Source organism: Empidonax traillii, unplaced genomic scaffold (assembly GCF_003031625.1).
Source record: "Empidonax traillii isolate 1590-97213 ecotype Southwest subspecies unplaced genomic scaffold, ASM303162v1 scaffold277:size2070623, whole genome shotgun sequence".
Lineage (NCBI taxonomy): Eukaryota > Metazoa > Chordata > Aves > Passeriformes > Tyrannidae > Empidonax > Empidonax traillii.
The window spans coordinates 239,733-261,328 of record NW_020955470.1 but is presented as its reverse complement, the minus strand read 5'-3'; the positions used below and the strand labels follow the sequence as shown (position 1 = coordinate 261,328).

The following is a 21,596-nucleotide window of genomic DNA, read 5'->3' as shown; positions in this document are numbered from 1 at the left end:
GCTTTTAACGTGAGGTTTAAGTGCTGCTCTTGGCTGCATAGCAGGCGATTCTTCTGTGGATTTGCTATTATGCAGTATGAGATGCTAGCATTTTAAAAATATATAATGGCACTTCTGATACAGATTACTGCAAAATAGTTGCTAAACTAGGCCTTCTACAGTTTTATTTTGTCCATTTCTACCATGCAAGTTTGTAGGACTACAGTTATTACAGCCGATCTCAGGTTTCATTTCATATGTTAGTTGCCTTTTAGAAACAGAGTTGCCTACGCTCCAGTTTCTGTATCAAATACTTCCACTGAAGTCCATCTAGTTCAACTGCCTTGCAATGAGCAGGAACATCTTCAACTAAACCAAGTTGCCCATCCAATTTAACCTTGAATGTTTCCAGGACTGGGACATCTACCATCTCTCTGAGCAACCCAATCCAGTGTTTTACGACCCTCCTTGTAAAGAATTCCTTCCTTATATCTAGTCTGGATCTACCCTCTTACAATTTAAAACCATCACCCCTTCTCCTATCAGGAGAACAGGCCCTACATAAAAAGTCTGAGCCTGTCTTTCTCTTAAGTCCCCTTTAAATAATGAAAGGCTGCCATAAGGTGTCCTTGGAGCCTTCTCTTCTCCAGGCTGAACAACTCCAGCTCTCTTGGTCTGTCTTCTTAAGAGAGATGCTTCAGCCTTCTGATCATTTTTGTGGTCCTCCTTTGGACTTGCTCCAACAGATCCATGTCTTCCATGTGCTGAGAACTCCAGAGATGGATGAAGTATTTATGTAATATTTCCTCTAAAAATGTTTAGGATGTCCAACATCTTGATATTGACTACATGGAACGTCGCCTGGACTTTACCTATGATAAAGTGAATTTTGCCGGTCTGCCAGAGTACATCCAGGAGCTGAAGAAGAAAGGAATGCACAATATTGTGATTCTGGTAAATTAACAATGTTACTATTTATTTCACATTATAGTCTTCACAGCAGTACCTAGGTGCTAACACACATATACTATTGTAGCAGATTTTTCCATTTTTGTCATTTGTTGACAGATTTGTTGCTCCAGAACAATTTCTCACAGATTTTATGTTTAAAAAGTTTTAATTTATTGTATACCTGTGTATCAGCACCATGTCTATACCAAAACATTAATTCTCTGTCACTTTTTCCCACTCAGTTATGAGAAATTTTGCCTCTGTTCAGGGCTGAGTTGACATAGGATCGCTTTCATACAATTCTTTCCCTGAAAATAAATAAAATCAATTTAAGACACATACAAAAATAGCTGAATAGGAGAAAAAGTCTATTCATAATCACTCTTGAAGCTAGTAACTATAATTCAGGTTGTCTTGAACTTACATTTTACCTAAATCAATGTAAGAGGTGTTTATTTGCATGAAAAATTGTGGAAAATGTATGTTGAACCTCTAACCAAAATTGACATATGGCCAAATGAATTAACTTGGACAGAAGTGAAAATTGGAGTTTTCAGTCTTCCCCAGTTAATTTATCCAAAAAAATTTGCTATTTGGCTCCATCACATCCCCATACATGTCCTTGTGCCAAAATGACTCTCTGTCACAATAGCTAGGCGAGAGCCAGTGGTGGCAAGGGAATTGGAGACCAATTAAATTGAAATTTAAATACAGATTTAAATAAAGTAGGAAATTAAAAAAAAAAAATCCCTTGATAGATTCACAAGATCTTGCTCTCTAGGGTTCTCCAGCAGCACAGCGCCGGGAGGGCTGCACTCCCCAGCGCAGGATGCAATTTGTTCTCCATAACCACTGGGGACAGGATAAGAGGAAAAGCACTTTAAACGGCAGCAGGACAGATTTAAGGTAGACATTAGTGTAAGGCTGCCTGTCGGCAAAGTGAGCTGAGCAGGAAGCCAGCTGCCATGGCCAGGGTCCCTCCCCAGGCGTGTGCTCTGAACAGGTCTGACAGATGCATCAAGGATGGCTCAGGCTGAGCTGACCCACAGCCATAGTGTGAGGAGGAGGATGCAATCCCACAGGGTCCATCTTAGGACTTTTTGCTGTAATTGTAGTCATCTGTTTTCTGCCTAAATGGTCAGTTGACACCTTTCATTTGGGTACAATTATTCTTATTTATCTCAAATTGCCAATCTCTCACCTTTCTGTTTTCTTTCTTGATACACTGACTCAAACAAGTATATTCTCCCTCAGCCTTTTTTTTTCCTAAGCTTAACAAAATGAAGTACCTTATGCTCTTTTTATTGGGTGAGGTCTTCAGATCACCTTATAGTAGCTCTCCCTCACATATCCCCAGTTTGAATGCATTTGCTGGTATAGCAGATAACTCTATTTCCCCAGTGTTCCTGATGATGCCCCCACAGCATTAGGAGAACACTTTAGAAACAGAACACTATTTCCTTCTTTCTCCTAAAAGTTGTCTCTTGTGACAAAGCCCTGCATCACATTTACCTACATTGTATTGGTGGCTCATGCTTGTAATCAGTTAATCCAACTGAATCATAATGGACAGGCCATTTGTGTTTGACCCTAAGTTGATTCAGTCCTTTTAAAATAAGGGTCACATTCATCATCTTGTTCAGGGGGTCTTGTCAAAGGTTTGTGGGTAGAGAGACTGAACAGCAGACTACTAAATTGTAGTACAGTTCCTTTTTCACTTGTGCTGGTGTACTGGAGTCAAGATAAGTGAGAACCACTGCAGTTTCCTCATCTAAAAATCACATTATCTTGTCAAATAGATAGATTCAGGCAGAAGTGCCTCCTTGTCCTTATTTTTTCCTCCATGATTTGTTGTAAAGTTTAGCATACGACTGGGGATGGACTAGTCAGCACCACAGATGGGTGTTTTCTTTTTAAGTGGGAGTTTTTGATAGTTTATTTAAAAGTACCTTCTCTGTATTTATTATTTGCTAATCTTCACTTTGTTGTACTATAATTCTGTTTGTTGTACTATAATTCTGTTATAATTCTTGTACTATAATTCTGTTTGTACTATAATTTCTGTTTGTACTATAATTCTGTTTGCTCAAACAAAACCACACAGCCCAACTGATCAATTACATGATGATAAAGGAAATAGCAGCCTATGTAGTGACTGCTATTTGACAGCAATTTGTCCTTAAAGATACATTCCCCTGAAAGTTTCATTTCTTCTGCAACTGCAAATCATGAGAACCTTTGGTGTGCAGCAGGGAAATCAGTTTCCACCAGTGGAGAGCCAAGGCAGAGTTTATACAGTAAGAGATTAGTAAGTCACTCTGATGGAAAGCAACTTTAAGACAAAAATAGTCCCAAATTAACTGGATACGTCATTGTAAATAACCAAGTAGTAAGTGAGGACATGTGCTGTCAGGACTAAGTGCTCTTTCTGTTAGGTAGTTTAGGCTCCTTGTGTCCTCAATACTGCTCTAAAAATTATCTCATCTCTTAGAGATGTGACATTAAATACCACCTGTCTATTTATTGGTTTATCTCAAAAAAGTTTGCAAAACAATAATGTGTGAGCAAAATACCAGGAGTTTGGAGTAGCTCTTCCCATGCAGTCTTGCCCTTCAATCGTCACAGTCACCTCTTTTTCTTCAATGTCAGGATATTTCCAGTTGTTTTGCACTTGCTACTGGGTAAGAAACTACAGGCAAGCAGTTGTGATTTAGTGGGTGAGCTTAATTGTCTTCTTACTTGTAAATTTTACTTCAACAGCATTTCTAAAGCCCTTTCAGTTTTTTAGATGGCACATTCTACATTAGTGCAGGAGGTATTGCTATATAAATTCAGCAGTTAGACAGATGAAAAGAATATACCAACTTTTAATTCGTGCAGTGAGCTAGTGGGAATCCAGATAGGAAACCCTTCTTTCCTCCTTCCAGTAACCTATAGCTAAGGACTGTCTTCTGTTCTAGTTCTTTAGCTAAGCTTGAGAAGAAAGAGCAAAAGCTGAGCCAGTTTATCCCTCATAATTTAAAAGCTAATGTGAAGTATAGGTTACACCAGTACTGAAGTTTTTCTATTTTCACTTTACTACAGTTGCTGACATCCTGTCAAAGGCTGTCTATTAGCATTCTTTAGTGATGCAAAGCATTCCCCTAAGCTGAGTCAGGAGCTGCAACAGTATGAAGGGTTTCACTCCCAAGTGGTAGCAAAGCGAAGCTAATTGCAATCCAGCTAAGCGTAATCCAGTTTGATACCGAAAGAACAATTTTCTTTTAGATTCCCTTTAGGTAGTGACAGTAATGGGTGAGCTCCCAAAGCATAGCAGATTGTTACCATCCTCAAGATGATTCCAGGAAATGGGCTCTGACTGCAGCCACTTAGTGTCATGTAAAACCTCTGTTAAATGGATTTGGGAGTGCAGAGTAACCTGTCTGAGAACAGGACCCCAAACTCAGTTGTGCCACCATCCCTGGGGTGGCTGGTGCCTCACAATCAGGAGGTCCGGTCCCCAGTGCTGGGAGCCCTCTGTGACTGTGGTCACCTTGATAGTAGCATGGCTCCATTACTGCAGCCTCTAAGTGCAGCCCTTCAGCACTTCTTTCCCCTGACCTCCTTCAGAGGCCACCTCAATTTAAGGGAAATTTTGACTGAGTGTCAGTGCTTGGCCCTCATTATTGCGTTAAATAACGTGCATGCTTCGGCTATGTCAGAGCAAATGTATTCTTTGGAAACAAAGTTCTAAAAGTAACTATGACTATAATGAAAAATGATAAACATTATTACTGAAGAGGAGCCCTAATGAAAGACCTTGTATACCTTCTATTAAATCACACTAAAAATAGAAACAGCTAGGAATTACATGAGTGACAAAATACAAGTCAACAGCAACATGTTTATGATTCAGAATAACACTTGGTAGCTTTAAAATTTTAAAGTCAAGCTCTGTGAGCTGTAGAGGCTAAGATTTCCAGAGATGAGTATTTATAAACGTGCATCAAAATCTATGATTGGGGCCATAGGTGGAAGTGCATCAGAGGGGGTAAGTGCTGTGTGCTCCCAGGTGTTTAAGCAGTCAGCTGGAGTTAAGGTTGCTCAGCACCTCCTCCCCAAAAGCTGATAAAAAGATGAATTAGGGACGATTTAAAAGGCATGAGCCTCCTCCCTCACAAACAACCCTTGAATGCATGGAGGGGGTTTTCTATCTTTAGGACAATACTAAACCTGCATAATATATTAGATTTGTGCCCTGGAATAACCTTTCAGCTGAAGGAAACCAGAAGTTTGGATTAGGAGTAACTAATTAGGCTGATTTCTTCTAGCTTTCAAGTCCCTTGAGAGAGATCTTTTCTACAATTATAACTTAATTATTGCAGATGGACAGTTTTCTCTTTTCCGAGGTTGAACTATTAAATAAGTAAATGTAATGGACACTTATACTCCTTATGAAGGTGACACTGGAGCTAGATAGGTAAAGTAAAGCAGAATTTTACACTTTAAGTAGGGATTTAGCTGTAGCTTTTGTTTTTGAGGCATAGAAGAATATAATTCCCTCACCAGGGCTATAGCTATCAGAGGGCTTATAAGTAAATCAGGCAATTAATTCAGATATTTAAATGAGTTTAAAGCATGCCTTTAAAGATACCTACCATTTGGGATCTGATATTTTTTGTTTTCTAAGAAGTTCATTAGTTGGACTTCTATCACATCTTAATTAAAGTTCACTTAAATTATTGCACAAGCTATAAATGAATGGAAGAATTGTTTCAGTGGTGTTTTTCTCTATGGTGTTTCATAACTGAAAGGTTTTGCCTAAAGCAGAACCTGAGGGAATAACATTTTCTAAGAAAAAAAGTAAAGAATTCCCTTCTTCTAAAATGGCTTCAATCTTCATCTCTTCTAAATTACAAAAAGGAGTTAGCTGCTCCCAATTAGGGACATATTGCAAAGTGCACTTATCTCCTTTTAGTTGCAGCTGTCTGCTGAGCAGAGTTGAATAGTATCTCTTCATTCACCGGCATCTCAAAGTATTCATAACTTAATTACTTAACCAGCATGATGGGCCTCCCTCATCCCCAGGAGCCAATAAGGCTCCCTTTGAATGAGCTTTGTGGCTACTGATGGCCATCCTGAGGCGGACAAGTTTTGGTGGCAGTGCCACTGACAGCCATAGGAGGTGGTGATCACCCCAAGCAGTGAGAGGGGCAGCAAGGATGAGCTATGGAGTCTAAAAGGCTGTGGTTGTGATGCTTGGGGAGAACAGAGGCATAAGGCCCCACATGCATCAGACTGGCACAGAACAGCCTTGTCCAACACTGGTTCTGAATGGAGAGCTAAGGGGGTCCTTTTGAGGTTGGATGTGTTGAAAAGTTTTAGTTATTCCAGCACTGAGCTGTTGATGCTGAGGCAGCTGGAATAAGGACTGCCTTGGAGGAAACCCAGAGGTGTCCAGGTGTGGGAATGCCCAGCATAGGACCCACCCATAGCAGAGACCTTGGTGGGAGGGGCGTAAAATCTAGTGCCTCTATAAACTAATTTGAACATAGAATGTCTCATTAAAAATAAACATGAGGATATTTAATAATTTTACATTGTTTTTGCCTCATATAAGAAATACTCATGATTTCTAAATCAGTATGTGCTCTCAACTCTTAATAAATTTAATCCTGTTTTCTCCCAATATTTTTGCAATCTGCACTAAGAATACAATCCAAGTTTTCTAAAATATACTCATAGAGGATTAATTGTTACTTCTGGGATTTCAGTAATGGAAGTGTAATTGCTGTTTTCAGGACCCTTTCATAACCAAGGATGAGGAACCAGGCACTTACAAACCTTATGATCTTGGCCAGGAAATGGGAGTCTGGGTGAACAACTCTGATGGTGTAACTCCTGCTGTTGGAAAGGTGGGCTTTTTAATTTTCTGATGCATTTGGTATAGTGCTACTTCAAAATGATAAAGCAGCTCTGCAACAGAAATGAGAAAATAACCAGGATTTACATCTGTGACCCCTAGGCCTGGCCTCCTGGAGACTCCGTGTTTCCTGACTACACCAACCCCAGGACAGTGGAGTGGTGGACCCAGCTGTGTCTGGAGTTTAAGGATGTCCTTGACTACGATGGGATCTGGATTGTATGTCTCATTATATCTACCATCCCTTCTTTAAAAAAAGAAAATGAGGCTTTTAACATCTGTCTTACTCTTGTTATTAAAGGATATGAACGAACCATCCAATTTCTTAAGAGGCCAGTATCCTGGATGTGCTGATAATGAAATCAATAACCCTCCTTACATTCCTAGTAAGTAAAATTTCCTTTTTTTTTTTTTTTTTTTTTTTTTTTTTTTTTTTTTTTTTTTTTTTTTTTTTTTTTTTTTTTTTTTTTTTTTTTTGGTTGTTGTTGTTGTTTTGTTTGTTTGTTTTTTGGTTTTTGTGTGGGTTTTTTGCTGGTTTGGTTTGAGTTTTTTGTTTGTCTGGTTTTTGTGTGTGTGTGTGTTTTGTGGGTTTTTTTTGCCTTTTTGTTGTTGTTGGTGGTGGTGGTGGTTTTTTTTCATTTAAAATCCATCTTCTCATTTTCCATCTTTCCCTGCCTGTTCCATGTGTTCAGTTCCACATTTGTTCAAGACTCCAGTGGCTCAGCTTTGATGGAGTATCAAAAATCAACCACTTTTGTCTGTCTCTGGGTCTGCCTTGTAACAGGACTAGAAAAATAACCTTTCCTACCATTCCCTGAGCAACTGGTCAGCATCGAAAAAAAAGAAAGGCAAGACACCTATATACTGTAACTCAGCCACAGATTTATGGAAGGAGTAACCCTTCTGCTTTACCATCACTACTGCTAATCTCAAAGATGGGCAGTCTCTGCCTTCTTCACAAACAAGGAAGAGGGGATCTCCCTGATTCAATACATTTCCTTTCCCTTAGGAAAGAAATTTTCACTGTGTTACTAGAAATGGGCTCAAATAAGTTTAAATATGTCCAAGCCTATGGGAGCCTTACAGGAATGGGAAAACCTGTTCCAGTAGCTGAGTTAATGATATGCTCATTCTTCCCCAGGAAGCCATGAGTACTTACAATTAGTGCCAGTGGTCCTGGCAGTTAATCCAGCCAACATTTCCCCAGGAAAGCCCAGCTGCCTGAGCAATGTTAATATGCAGCAGGAAGTTGATACATAAATGAGTTATTGACAGTGAAATATTGGAAATGTTCCCTTTTTCCCTTCAGGCTTTTGTCCTGTCATGGTTGAGTGCTGGAACAGGCTCCCTAGGGAAGTGGTCACAGCACCAAGCCTGACAGAGTTCAAGTGTTTGGATGATATTCTCAGGCACATGGTGTGACTCTCGGGGATGGTCCTGTGCAGGGCTGAAAGTTGGACTTGATGATCCTTGTGGGTTCCTTCCAACTCTGCATATTCTGAGATTCTTAATTTTCTTTATTAAATCTCAATTCTTTTTACTTTGAATATAAGAGAAACATAAACATGGCAAAAGCATGAAAAAAATACTATAAAGAGATTGTAAATTTTTGAAAGCAGAAGCAGAGCTTTTAATTATGGTTTTGATGTTTGTTCTCTCTGTGTGGAAACCACTGCATACTGGCCCTGTGGGTCTTGACCAAAGCCAAGGAACTGATTCCCATCTTTGCTTTAAGTTACCTTCATTTTTTGTCAACCTTCAGAGCTGTGAAGAAAGATGTGAGACTTCGGGGAAAATGGCCAAAATATCAGAGATCCCTTTATCCTATGTTTTTATCCCTTTTTATCCCTTGGTTTTGAACCAGTGTTTAAGAGCTTTCTTTTATACTTCACTTAATGCCAACTCTGCCCATGCTCTTAGCTGTTCAAGCCCTCAACTGGTGTAGGTATGAGATGGGACCTAAGTGGCTTAGTCCAACAGGACATTAGGACCTTCCTGGGACTAGCAGAGTTTTGGGGGCTCACCACTGTCTAGGTGATTTCATCTGTGCAAGTCCCTGTCTCAGTGCCCCTGGCTTTTTGTCATTGTAGCCTTCAACCTCCTTATCTAAATTTTATAACCATGATTACACATAACCATGGTTTGAACTTCTAAAAACAGATGTCCTTCAAATCAATTTTCTATAAAACACTTTATACTGAAGATTAATATGCAGTTGTAAAATAATCAGTATTACTGGGGCAAAATACAAAATACTCAGAATAGGAATGAAGAATGAAACTCTGATCCATGCGGCAGCATTTTCTTTTCTATCCCACCTTAATTTTATGGGGCTAATAATCAAGTGCCACTGGGACATTGTGTGACTTTCCTCAGAACCTTAGTGTCCTCTTCAAAGACATATCAGTCAAAGTTACTTCAAAAATGCCTATAAATTAAGTTATGTCTGATGTAGATCAGCCACACTGGAGTCTCTTGTCTAAAGATCCAAACACGAGGATTCTAGCTGTGGTGGCACAGCAGAGCAGAGAGGCTAAGGTGGTTTCAGGTACAGAGAAATGCACACTGTGGTAATGAACTGCAAACAAACAGGAAGTGCAATTAAGCAGGAAAATTGCTTGTTCATGGAGAAATATTTACAATGGTGCATGCACCTAATTAAGGATGCAAAAGAAGAATATTTGAGAATCTGCCCTCTTTTTTATTTTGAGAAAATTTTATAGCATTTTCAACTCCATCTCTGAAAATAAATACATTGTATAAAGCAAACACCTGACCTGCCTGATTCCTGCTGAGCTTCATGTGGCATTTTCATGGCAGTAACCTGCTGAGGATAAAATTTTTTTTGTACTAAATGGGCTTTGCAAGCGTCTCCTTAATATGGGATCAAAGACCAGGCAGCATCTGTGCAGCCAATTTATGCCTCATTTTGCTTACCTTTGAATCAGCTGCAGCTGTGCCAATGACATCAGGCTTACTCCTGACTATTGCTGAAGGCAAAAAGTTCCTGCAGCCTCTACTGCCTGTCTCCTGCTGATAGACAGAGTAAGTGGATAATCCATCCACATGGGAATATATACCTGCTGTAATCTGTCCTGGTTCTCTCCTGTGCAGCCTGTCGGGCCGTAGCAACTAGCAGCCTGCAGACTGCTGCACCTCATGCTTTTCCCTCCCCTGCACAGCTCCGACACTCCCTGCTCTTGCGGCAGTGCCACCAGGCTCGCTGCCTTTCAGTTCTGAGTGCCTCAGGGCAAGGGAGGGGTCAGAGCCGAGTTTAGGTGTGAATTTTACCGGGATAGGGCAGAACTGTGCTGCCGACCTGCATCTCCAGCTGAGTGATATGGACCCCGAAGTTTTAGGATTTCACACAACCATACAGGTTCCCTGGACATCTGAATTTCTATTTGGTTTTGGGTGATTTTGTTTGTTGGTTTGGTTTATTTTGTGTTGTTTCGTTCTTTTTTGCTATTAAGATTTGTCACTCTGTAAAATAATAGGTAGGTGTATTCTTAATTCAGCAGTGCAGAATTTTTCCTTCTAACTATTGCTTACTAAACACATGCTACCTGTACAGATGTTTTGAATTACTGAACACAGAACTTGAAAGGAATTATCAGTCCTCTCCTCCCCTCTGAGGACACATGTGCCTGTCTGCATCAGGTATTCACGGCTACATGCTAACCACAAATCAGTACAGGTTGAGCTTTTCCTCTTCCCAAATCCCTTCATGTTCTCACCCCTAAATGTGTAGGAATGTGAAGAGATTTGAATTATGATGCATGTGATTTTATAGTGTTTTGTATCATTCTCAGGCATTTCGGATCGTTCTCTGGCGCAAAAGACACTGTGTCCTGACTCCAAGACTTACCTCGGAGAGCATTATAACACACACTCTCTCTTTGGCTGGTCACAGACAGAACCAACTTTCAAGTGAGTTTTCTAAGTATTTCTAATCAGATTCACGTGATTGAAATACATTTTAAAAACCGCTGATGTTACCTGGGAAGTCTGTAACAGTATCTAATATGAAACATTGCTTCATTTTACTTGTTTGTCATTTTGTAAGAAGTTTAAAGAAGAAAAAATCTTGGAAGAAGGAACAGAATATTTTCCAATTTTACTTCTCTTAGCTAAATCAGGATATATGTGTAGGGCCTAACTTTTCAGCTGCTGCTTTAGTGTATCTACAGCAAGATGTTCCTATCCTCTATTAGAGCATCTCATGAGCAGCTGCAGCAGAGGCAGCCTTGTGTGACGCCTCGGGAAATTTTTTTGTCCCTTTGTTTTTGTGGCAGAGGAGTTTCTGTCACTGTCAGTGAGGAATCTGAACCGTTCAGCTCTCCCAACTGCTTCTGGGGCTACCTCTGGTTCCTGGCAGGCAGTGTTTTGCAGTTTGGCTTGGGGCTCAGTTAGTTCAGGAGGGCAGAGCTGCATTGCAGCACAGTTGCTGTCAGCTACTGTAAAACTCATTTTGCAGCTGGGAAGCACTCAAACCCAGCTTGCACATGCAGACTGTTGCTGTGAAGCTGGAATGACAGTGGAAAGCTACTTGTTAGATTAAATCAAATGGGCAAATCATGCCTTTTCCAGCAGGGATTGAGCTAAAACACGGGGAAATTTAATACCACAATGGAAGTGCAAAGCAGGGGTCCATGTGCTGGCCAATTTCAGCATTTAGCACTCATTTTCAGCAGTTGGATTGTGATAGCATCCAGAGGACATGGCTAAGTGAGCCTAATTATGGTGTTGATGCATTTGTATTTTATATGCCAAGCCCAGGGGAAAGGAAGCAGCGGGTAAAAGCCAGAAGTGGTTTGCCAGCTCTTGTGGGCTTGGCTGAAGCACAGTTCAGCTTTTGAGAGAAGGAACAGAAAGCCTGCAAACCCTGGACCTCTTAGCATCATTTTTGAGCCCTTATGCCTCAGTGTCAGAAGAGGTCCTCCCATCACTGGTCTCTCCACCAGGATTTACTCTCTGCACACTGGAGTTCACATAACCACACACTGGTAGTACTGTGAACAGGGCCTTCAGGTTTCCTATTTCCTTGAGCTGTTTTTTCAGCTTTATTCAGTCTCTGTGCCAGCAAAGGCTATTGCCTGAGACAAACCCCATGAATTCAGCAGGAAAATCTCCATGTGCAGACACACCTGCCCCAGCCCCTTCAGTGCACACACTGTCCCAGCTGCCCTATTCCAGACTAATGCCACTGGAACAGTTGCTGCTGCACAGCTCCTCACAGCCTCCCCTGTGGCTGTGAACCTTCCTCTTTCCTGCAGCACTTGCTTTCAGGGCTCCTTACAAAAGAAACATATTTTGCTCAAATGTAGAGAGTCCTTCCAGGCTGGAGAATACCATTGAAAGCATATGCAGAGGTTGGATTTGTTGAAAAACTGGGAAACTTTGGTGAAGTATTTTTCATACATATTCATTTGGTTTTCTCAAACACATTTCTTTTCAAGGCTGGTTTTATACTCTTTCTGAATTCGCTCTTCACAAATAATATACTAAATTAAATTACTGACAGGAATATTTAGCAACCAGCATCAATTGCAGGATATTCGCTGAAAATGAATGACAACTTCATAATCATATAAAAAACCAATTCTAAGAATTATTCTAAGGCAGACAGAGAATAGGAAATGTGTCATCTGCCCCGTGTCAAATGATTTGAATTTGAATACATAAAATTGGTTTGTGCATATCTTAATGCCAAGAGTTATTTGCACATGATATTCTGTAAATAATTTAAATCAACAAATACATTTTACAACATTAGGGCATGTTCAGCAATGGTTCACGAAAGACTGAAATTATTCAATAAATTACTTGTTGCAAATTGTTCATGCAGCTCTGGATCATAGTTGAGTTGATCTAGTATTGTCCTCATTAGCACCTGTATTTGCAAATGGAGCTAAAAACAGCTGGAGGAAGAGCACTCTTACTCAAGACATCTATGAAATGGCTCTAAACTGCCATTTGTACAAAGCACCTGGAGTCTTGTGTAGTTGTTGGGCCCAGCAGAGCACCTGCAAACCAGAACCAGTAGGTCCAGTGAGGTTCAAGAATTGTACCTCTTGCTGCATATGGCCCCTAAGGTTAATATGTGTAGCCTTCCATGAAAGCTGTTTGTTTCTTTGCTTCAGAGACGAGTGTTGAGGAACTTTGAAGTCTCCCTGCCATTACAGACCCAATGGCAAATATTGGACCATTACAATTATGGATGAAAAGCTCTTGAGCAAATCTCATTAAGAAAAGGGACAGGGAGGTGGATGGTGAACAACATGATTAATATTTCATGCTAGGATTTCCCAGGGAGTCTAAATTTTGTTGCCCAAATTTTATTAAAGCAGAGTTGAATGAGTTCCTGCAATATATAATATTGCAGTATGTAGTTATATACAGAGATGACCCTATGTTTAGGAATTTTGTAATAGATCTGTTAATAAGACATCTTGCACTTCCTTGATTTTCTGATGATGAAGTAAAATCATTTTCAAAAAGCAAGGAAAAATTAATTGCACCACTAATTCTGTAATGAAACCTCATATATCAAATCACAACAGGAAAGCAGAGGATGGGGGTGACATTTTGAATAATTACATCTTTGTTTTCTATATTGATTATTCATTTTTATAAGAAGTTTAGATATAATTTTGATATTTTTTGGTTGTTTTTTTAAATTTTAATTCCAGAATATTAAAAATTTATTTGGCTATAAAAATCTCTAAATAAATCCTATATTAAGAAAAATACATATTGTACTGTTTTTTTTAGGGACCCACAGGACACTAAATTAATGTACTAACACAGAAAGGAAATTATGTTTCAATTTTTCAGTTTGAGACACTGCTGAGGATAAATTAAACACATTATTATTTAGGAACAGTGAAAATACCTGAGAGAAATTGTTTTGTAAACCAGATAGACATTCGTTTTTTTACTTTGGCCACTGAGTAAAACTTTCCTTTATTTGCAGTTTTGCAGCCACATTTTTGTATGACTTGGGATCACAGTAATAATTGTTTTTTGAATAACATCCCTTGGGATAAAATTGTGCCTGAACGCTCAGAGGTTGATCATATGATTTTTTTGGTTGCCATTCTTATTTTTGATGATCTTGTTGCATTTCTTTGCAGCGTTGTCCAGCAGGCAACTGGAAAGAGAGCATTTGTCCTGAGCCGGTCTACATTCGTTGGCAGTGGGAAGCACGGCGGTCACTGGCTGGGTGACAACTTCTCTCAGTGGAAGGACCTGCGCCGGTCAATCATTGGAATCCTGGAATTCAACCTCTTTGGCATTCCCTATGTAAGTCTGGTGTCCTTCAGGCAGTTGCTGGCTCATACACGATATCACTTCAAATTAACTCAAATGTTTTCTGAAACAAGCCGCTTGAGGTGGCCAGCGGTAACGGCCTCCACAGTGTCAGGAGCTGCAGATTAGAAAGGGCTAAATGTCATCAGTCTTGGCTGCTGAAGGGAAACAGAAATAGCTCTGCAAGATTCAGACTGAGTCACTACATGCCATCCAAAAGCGATCCCTTTGTATTATGTTGTTATCATATTCTGCGTTTGAGGTCTCTTCATGCATTTCTGGTTTTGCAGGCTGGGATGGAGAATCTATAGAGTTATTGAAATATTGTCAGATCTTCCACAGTGATCTTAGTGCTCTAGGAGCCAATACAATCTCAGTCACAGAAATATTGTTATCGTTATGGAACACTTCTATTAAGTACTTAGGAATAGGTTTTACTTTCCATAAATTATTTTTTTCAGCAAATTTCTGTAGTTTTGCATTTTTGGGCCTCAGTCACAGTCATAAACACGATTTTATTTTTCTTTAGATTGGTGCTGATATCTGTGGGTTTAACTATAACACTACCTACGAACTCTGCCTGCGCTGGATGCAGCTTGGCTCTTTCTACCCATTTTCCAGAAATCACAATGCAGAGGGAAACAGCGTAAGTAAACGACATTACATAAAGCTGTAGTCTTATGATTACAGTTATGTCGACAGTGATTTGTATTACTCAGAAATTAACCTGCCATTCTTGGGTAAACTGGAGCAGTGGGTGAAAAGGAGTGCTGCACTGAGAGGGGGAATTACACAGGGAAGTGTAACTTTTTCCCATTCATAATGTAAAAATAATATAGAAATGCTGATCTTCTCATGCTGTTGGCAAAATTCATCTGCTCCATCTTCCACCTACTGAAGCCCAGGTTTTATTTAAAAGCCAGTGAGTGCCAGCATATCTGCCTGCTCCCTCAATTGCTTCAATTTTTGTTGCAGTACTTCTGTAATTATATTAAGTATTGCAGGAAGGGGAGAGAGATTATTATACGCTGTCCTTGCTGTTTAAAAGCAGGTTATAAACATGTGAGAATTCCAAGGAGAGGCACCAATAGTGACAGCATTATCAGCAACCAAGACCAAAAAGGCCAACGAGCCTATGAGATGGATGAAAAAGTGCAGTCTCAATCCAGACCCATGCCCTGGCTTCAGCATCATAAAGTCCTTTAAAGACTTGTTGCAGACAGAAAGAAGGTCAAGTTGTTTCTAGCTATGAAGTTTGAAGGTCTTACAGCCTTTGTAGGTATGCTGTGTTTACCTGCAACCATGATGAAATGGTTCTGCTGGTTCAATAAATGTTTGGGGCTTTTTTTCTTCTGTAAACTGATCTGTGCAAGGCTGGAACTCTGTTTGCTAACCTTCAGTTTCTTTGAAGTTGCATCATCAAAATTTTGCAACATTTACAACCCCAGACAGACCTTTGTCTCTGCTTGAAAGTATGATGGATATTCAGCAACTGGGCAAATGCAGGAATAAAAATAAAGAGGGTCAGGAATTAGCCTGTAGATCCCTGAGATATGCTGAGGTTTTTCTTTGTAGGAGAACAAATGTCTGGGGGGTGTTAGCTGCTGATAAATATTTTCTATTTACCTCTTCACTAAAGTTAGAGGTACCTATATATATTTATACAGTTGCTTGGCCCTTTGAGCTTGCCAAGGGGGTCCTGGGTGAATGGGACCTGGGTGAGTATTAATCACATATGTACAATTTAATAAACAGGAAGAGAGCAATGGGTCTGTATGATGGGAGCTGCAATTCAGAGATGCATTTGGTTTTACTGGATTACTTAGATCCATTTAAAGCATTGTGTTCACTGAAAGAAATAAACAGGTATTTTGGTTCACTGAGCATCACCTAGAAAGTCCAACTGTTTTTGTGAAATTAGGCAATATTTGTACAGCATCAGAACACTGGTAAAAATATAGTGCAATTTTTGAAATAACAGATAGATGCTCTGGAGCTCAGAGCCAGCAGGGAGTATTATTAGTGACTAATTCTGATGCAAACATAATAATGGTGAAATTTTACTTAAATATTGAGTTTAATTAAATAAAATTATTGTTAAAATAAAATCTTAAATATCCCCTTTGCCTAATTCACTGGGGATTTCAAACAGTTTAATTAATACTTTTCTTGTCTGAAAAGCACTAGATAATATAAAAAGCTTTGTTACTTCTGTTCCATTTATGTTTCATTACCCTTGGAACTCATCATATAGTCTTCAATTTTAATGAGAAAACTGAGTGCTATGGAAAAATTTTGTGAAGGAGGAAGGGAGCCATGTGACTCATTAGCTGGCTGTTTAGCACTAGAGAAGGTTGGGCAGGAGGAGTTAAAGGAGGTGTAACTATTTCCCGTATCATCACTGCCCTGGGCTGCATGCTCTGCATCCCATCCCAGGGGAGAGTCAAGGTTGCCTTGGAGTAAGATCAAAACCTGCCAATGAATATAGACAGACTGCTTAAACCTGCCCTCTTGATGGTGGGGCCCAGTGCATGCCCTCTCTCGCGGGACAGCATCGCTGGCAGGGAGGAGGTGAGGGGCACTGCTGATGTGTGGGTGTCCTGTCATCCTAAAATGGTGGGCACAGGAGGAGAAATCAAGTTTCTTCAAATGGATGAAATGTTTTCCCCACTGCACACAATGTGATCACTCCTGTTGGCTTCAGCAAGGCCATGAGTTTACTTTTTAAAATAGATTTTCCTTTATGTGCATGGCCAACATAATTAGGCTTTTGACTTTGACTTGCAGATTATCAGTCTTCTCTTTTTTCTGTGTTTCACCTTCATTGTCCCAGAGGGCTTGCATCTCCAGGATAGACAAATTTCTAGAGACAGGGTGTCTGTTCCTGAGCACAAACATGAAACCCCAGCTCCCCTCCCAACCACAAGGTTCAGTGTGGTTGCAGAGGGCTCACACACACTGTGGTGAGGCCTGATCTCTTTGAACTCACTGGAGTCTTTCAAGTTGAAAAATTTTATACAAGCATTAGTTTGGTAATAATGGAGGTTGTCCTTAATACATCTTCCAGTTTGCAAAACAGTGCTTTTTCTTATTTGAACACTCACTTTCGTAGCCTCACGTCAGCCACAGCTCTCCTCATCTTGCACACAGGTTCTCTTTTGAATTTGCAGACCATACTTTCAGTGCTCGGTACCAATCAAAGCTTTTACTTAACAGGAACAAGACCCAGCGGTGTTTGGAGATGAGTTTGCCAAGATATCTCGTGCTACCCTTCGGATCAGATACTCCCTGCTGCCATACTTGTACACCTTGTTCTACGAGTCTCACGTGCATGGAAACACAGTGGTGCGGTCACTGATGCACGAGTGAGTTTGGAGTCTCTCTTTTTTACCATGATTTTTTCACATAATTTGTTGAGCTTTTACATATATGTATGTGTAATAGTTGACATCTCTATGAGAATCATCACAGTATTATTATTATTGCATGCTCTCTCTTAAGAGCAATTGAATAATTAATCAAACTATATGCACAAAGGTAACTCTCAATATAGGCAATGAATTTCCATTAAAATATAACCTATATTTGTTTCCAGTGGGGGGAAAAAAGATAATCTAAGAAAGAAGTCTGAACATTTCTAGTATTAGGCAAATATGTAGTTCTTTCTTATTTCAAAAATAGGAATCACATACCTGTATTTTCTGTGTTTGAATGAAATAGATGAAATCTGTATTCTGGTCCCGAATGCCAAAAGGCCTCATACAGAGAGTCCAATCATCCACAGCATTTGTTTTTTTCCAATTTAGCACTTGCATCTGCAAGCTATCTGTGAAACCCACATCTGTGTCCACAAATTGCACAGAGAAAACAGATAGAGATGTCTGAGTGTAGAAGCAGGTGCAAAACTGAGATTAATACAGACTGAAAACCCTCTCAGAAAATTAGACTCAGATTTTTGGAACAACTCATTTTTTCTGTTTAGAAGAAGCAGGAATCCAACTGAGGTTTAGTTTCCCTTTCCTCATCTTTTAATTAGATTTTTTTACCTCCTTTTGGTAAATTTTCTACTTCAGAATGCTTTATGCAAAGACTTGAGCAAAAGGAGTGCAAAAAATACATACGAAAGGCTACTGCCCAAAGCTCTGGCACAATTTAGTTTCATTGGTGCAGGCTACGCTGTGGACTGTTTAATGTTCTTTTTCCCTTTAGGTTAAAAACATTCTGGTTAAAGGGTAAGGCATTTTTTGCAAATTAAACTGAGATTACGCTAAAGTGCAGACCATTCAACCATGGAAAGGATATGCTCACTCAGCATAATGGTTAACTGATAAATTTTAAAAGCAATATCCTTTCTCTTTCTGCTCTGCAGTGTTATTTTACTAGGTAACGTTATAGAGAATTTTACAGGTACTCATACCTTATAAGGGGCTATATGTTATTTATTTTAGCTCTGTTTCTTGCTTAATGAGATTTGTGTTAATATTGGAAAAGCCCAAGTTAGTTTTGGCATTATTATTAGCTAATCTCTGCTAATACAGAATTATTTTGGTGTCATTAAAGCTGCCTTTCTGACCATTACCAGCATACCTGTACTCTACTTGGGCCACATCTACATTATCAGATTTCCAAATTTGCTTTGATTTGAATTGTAGAGCAGTCTCAGATGCACTAGTGGAGGTTTATGTTGAATGAAACTGATCTAAGAGGTGCACTCCAGCCACTGATGGTAGTTCAGTCAATGGGACCAGAGTGGGATTACTAGGAAATAAAACCTCTAAAATGCACGTGAGTGAGTGTAGGCATCAGAAGACCAACGCAAACTGTTTCATTCCCCAGTTCCTGTTCCAGTGGCATCTTAGTAGTCCCATCAGTTGCTAATGTTGCCATAGCTAGATCCTAAAAGGCCTTAAAAGTGTTTCTTACTATTATTAGTTAAGTCTGGTTACTATTATTACTTAATGAGTATTTCTTCCTATTTCTATTTAATATTAATTGTTTTAGTAGTGAGTCTACTCAAGTAGAGAAAGTGACCCAGATGCTACAGGAGAAGTGTGGGGCTTTGAGAAAGAGAGAGCTCAAACAGAAATTTCAGTGTATGGATGATGGAAGTTTACAACAAACCTTTCTCTTGTAAAAAATACAAAGGAGAGCTACAAAAACTCCAGTAGTTTTTCAGGTGGAGCTCTTATGAGTTCATTGCCCTCACCATGAAAACAAATGTGCCTAGGCAGAGAGACTCCAAGCAATAGCTGTTTCATGTGGTCATTTCAGATTTTTTTATTCCATTTCAAACATTGAGGGGCTCGTTTCAAATAACAAACAAGAACAACATCCCAGTAGATTCTTATAAGTAGATTCTTATAATATTAGGTGCCTCTGAGGCTTTCAGTCAGAGAAACAGAGGCGTCAGCATCTCAGCTGTCCAAAAAGACCATAAGGTGTAATCCATTAGTGGAAGGGAAAGAGACATAGTTTAATGGCTTATCTTTTCAAAGTAAGAGCATTCATTTGTTTGTGAATTTCTGCTTGTGGTTGCTGTAATTGCAAGAGAAAATAGTGCTGTTAGATGCTGAGACACTTGTTTCCATATACAAATACGATCAACTTCTCTTTTGTCATAATTTCTTGATCAGCTTTTTGTCCTGAAATCTCTCACAACAAAGCATATTGAATTAGTATTACAACTTTATTACAGTGAAATTGAAAATACAGAGAAGCTCTTGAGGTGACAACAAAAACTAATGTTTTATATTTTAAAATCTTTACAACAAGGTAATTAATTAAAAGCCATAATCTGCTTTAAATATTTACAAAGTATTATGTCAAAATGCAGTAACAACTGAGATGGAGGTGTCCAAAAGACTGTTCTGGACAGAAAAAGAACCTCTGAATAAGCTGAGGTGTCTTTCAGACAGAGCCCAAGGCATGCCTTCAAGAACAGTTTTTCCTACGTTTCATGTACTCCCATAAGCTTGAAATAATTTAGAAATCTGAACATTCAATAGGTGTCTTTTTATTGCCGAGTTATCTTTGCTCGTTTTAGGGAAATTTCTGTAAGTCTGGGCTGGGTGCAGTGTGTGCCTGTGCCCTGAGCAGGCAGGGTGTCAGAGCAGGGCACCCACACCGAGCGACTCTGCTCTGGCCAGCTTACAACAGAAATCTGGCTTTAGACAGGGGCAGCTGCAAAGTCAGTTAAACAGACACAGTAAATACATTTTTAAACAAAGAATTTCTATGTCCTTAGAGAATAATATGTAAATATGCAATAGCCAGTGTGAATTTGTCAAAAATGAATGAAAACCAGACCAACTGCCATCTCTGACTAGGCAGCAGGGCTGTTGAATGGGAAAGGGGGCAGAGGAGAGGCAGAAGTCAGGAGGTACAAGGTAACTTGATTTTAGAAGGATTTGAGACACACTTCCTGCGATATTGTTATAAGATAACTAGAATCTATTATTAATTTCCTCAGAGATGGACTTAGAAATGATTGAAAACCATTTTAAATTCTCAAGGATTTTATGCCAGATGAGTGGAGGTTCCTGACGGAGGGGGGAATCTCTCCTCTTTGCCAGGTGCTATTCAATATTTTCATTAGCTGATGTATAGTGGAATAGTGATCTCTTCCCAAGAGAAGGCAGATGATGCCAGGTGAACAGGACTCTGAGCATTCTGGAGGACATGATCAGGATCCAAAACAATCTTAATACTTAGAATAAAATGGACTGAATTCCATAGGTTTCTCATCCATTCTAGAGAGGCAGCTAAAAAGAACACTATGTATAAATGTTGCTTTGTGTTTGTCTTGCAAAAGATTTCAAATGTAAATCTATGAAAGATGTGGGAAGCCAAATCCAAGGATTTTCACAAATGCTTTAAATCACAGAGCACAGTGGTTTTTGTCTGTGTTCATTCTCCTGGTCCTGGCCCCTATCCTGCTCATTGGCTCCTGCAATGAAGGCTCAGCTCACTGGACAGAAATTAAGTTGGTGATTTGCCCACTATTGCTGCTCTGAAAAGAAATCAGCTATATAATTTTGTGAGGGTTCTGGTCTGCTCTTGGATGATAGGTGCTACTGTAATTTCTGAATCTCTGCCCAGCTTTTGGCATTCCCTCAATCAGCAAAAATATTTGGCAGTGTTGAAGGATATCTTGAAGAAGTAGAATTCTTGTCACAGTGAGTAATATCAAAATATTCGGCAAGTTCTATAAAAATGTGAATTAATATTGTGTATTTCACTTTCAACATAGATTTACCTCTGATCAGCAGACTCATGGAATAGATACTGCCTTTCTCTGGGGACCTGCCTTTATGATTGCTCCTGTTCTTGACGAGGCAAGTACTGTAATTAAAAAATGCCATCACACTGGAATAAAAGAAATGAACTGCGCTTAGGGCATTGGGTGACATTCAGAGCATGTTTGCTCATATCTATTCCTTTCTTCCCTCCACTG

The 21,596-nt window shown here is 39.5% G+C and overlaps 1 protein-coding gene across 1 annotated transcript in view; it reads left to right on the top strand.

The window, feature by feature from the left end:
* The window catches only part of LOC114060568 (sucrase-isomaltase, intestinal-like), a 57,999-nt gene that overhangs the window by 23,733 nt on the left and 12,670 nt on the right, over window positions 1-21,596 (top strand). The window contains exons 9-17 of the mRNA XM_027890133.1: window positions 802-933; window positions 6,711-6,824; window positions 6,935-7,051; window positions 7,134-7,218; window positions 10,645-10,762; window positions 13,969-14,137; window positions 14,673-14,789; window positions 17,360-17,508; window positions 21,393-21,477. Of these exons, the coding sequence (XP_027745934.1) occupies window positions 802-933; window positions 6,711-6,824; window positions 6,935-7,051; window positions 7,134-7,218; window positions 10,645-10,762; window positions 13,969-14,137; window positions 14,673-14,789; window positions 17,360-17,508; window positions 21,393-21,477 (1,086 nt within the window). The remainder of the gene's footprint in view (window positions 1-801; window positions 934-6,710; window positions 6,825-6,934; window positions 7,052-7,133; window positions 7,219-10,644; window positions 10,763-13,968; window positions 14,138-14,672; window positions 14,790-17,359; window positions 17,509-21,392; window positions 21,478-21,596) is intronic.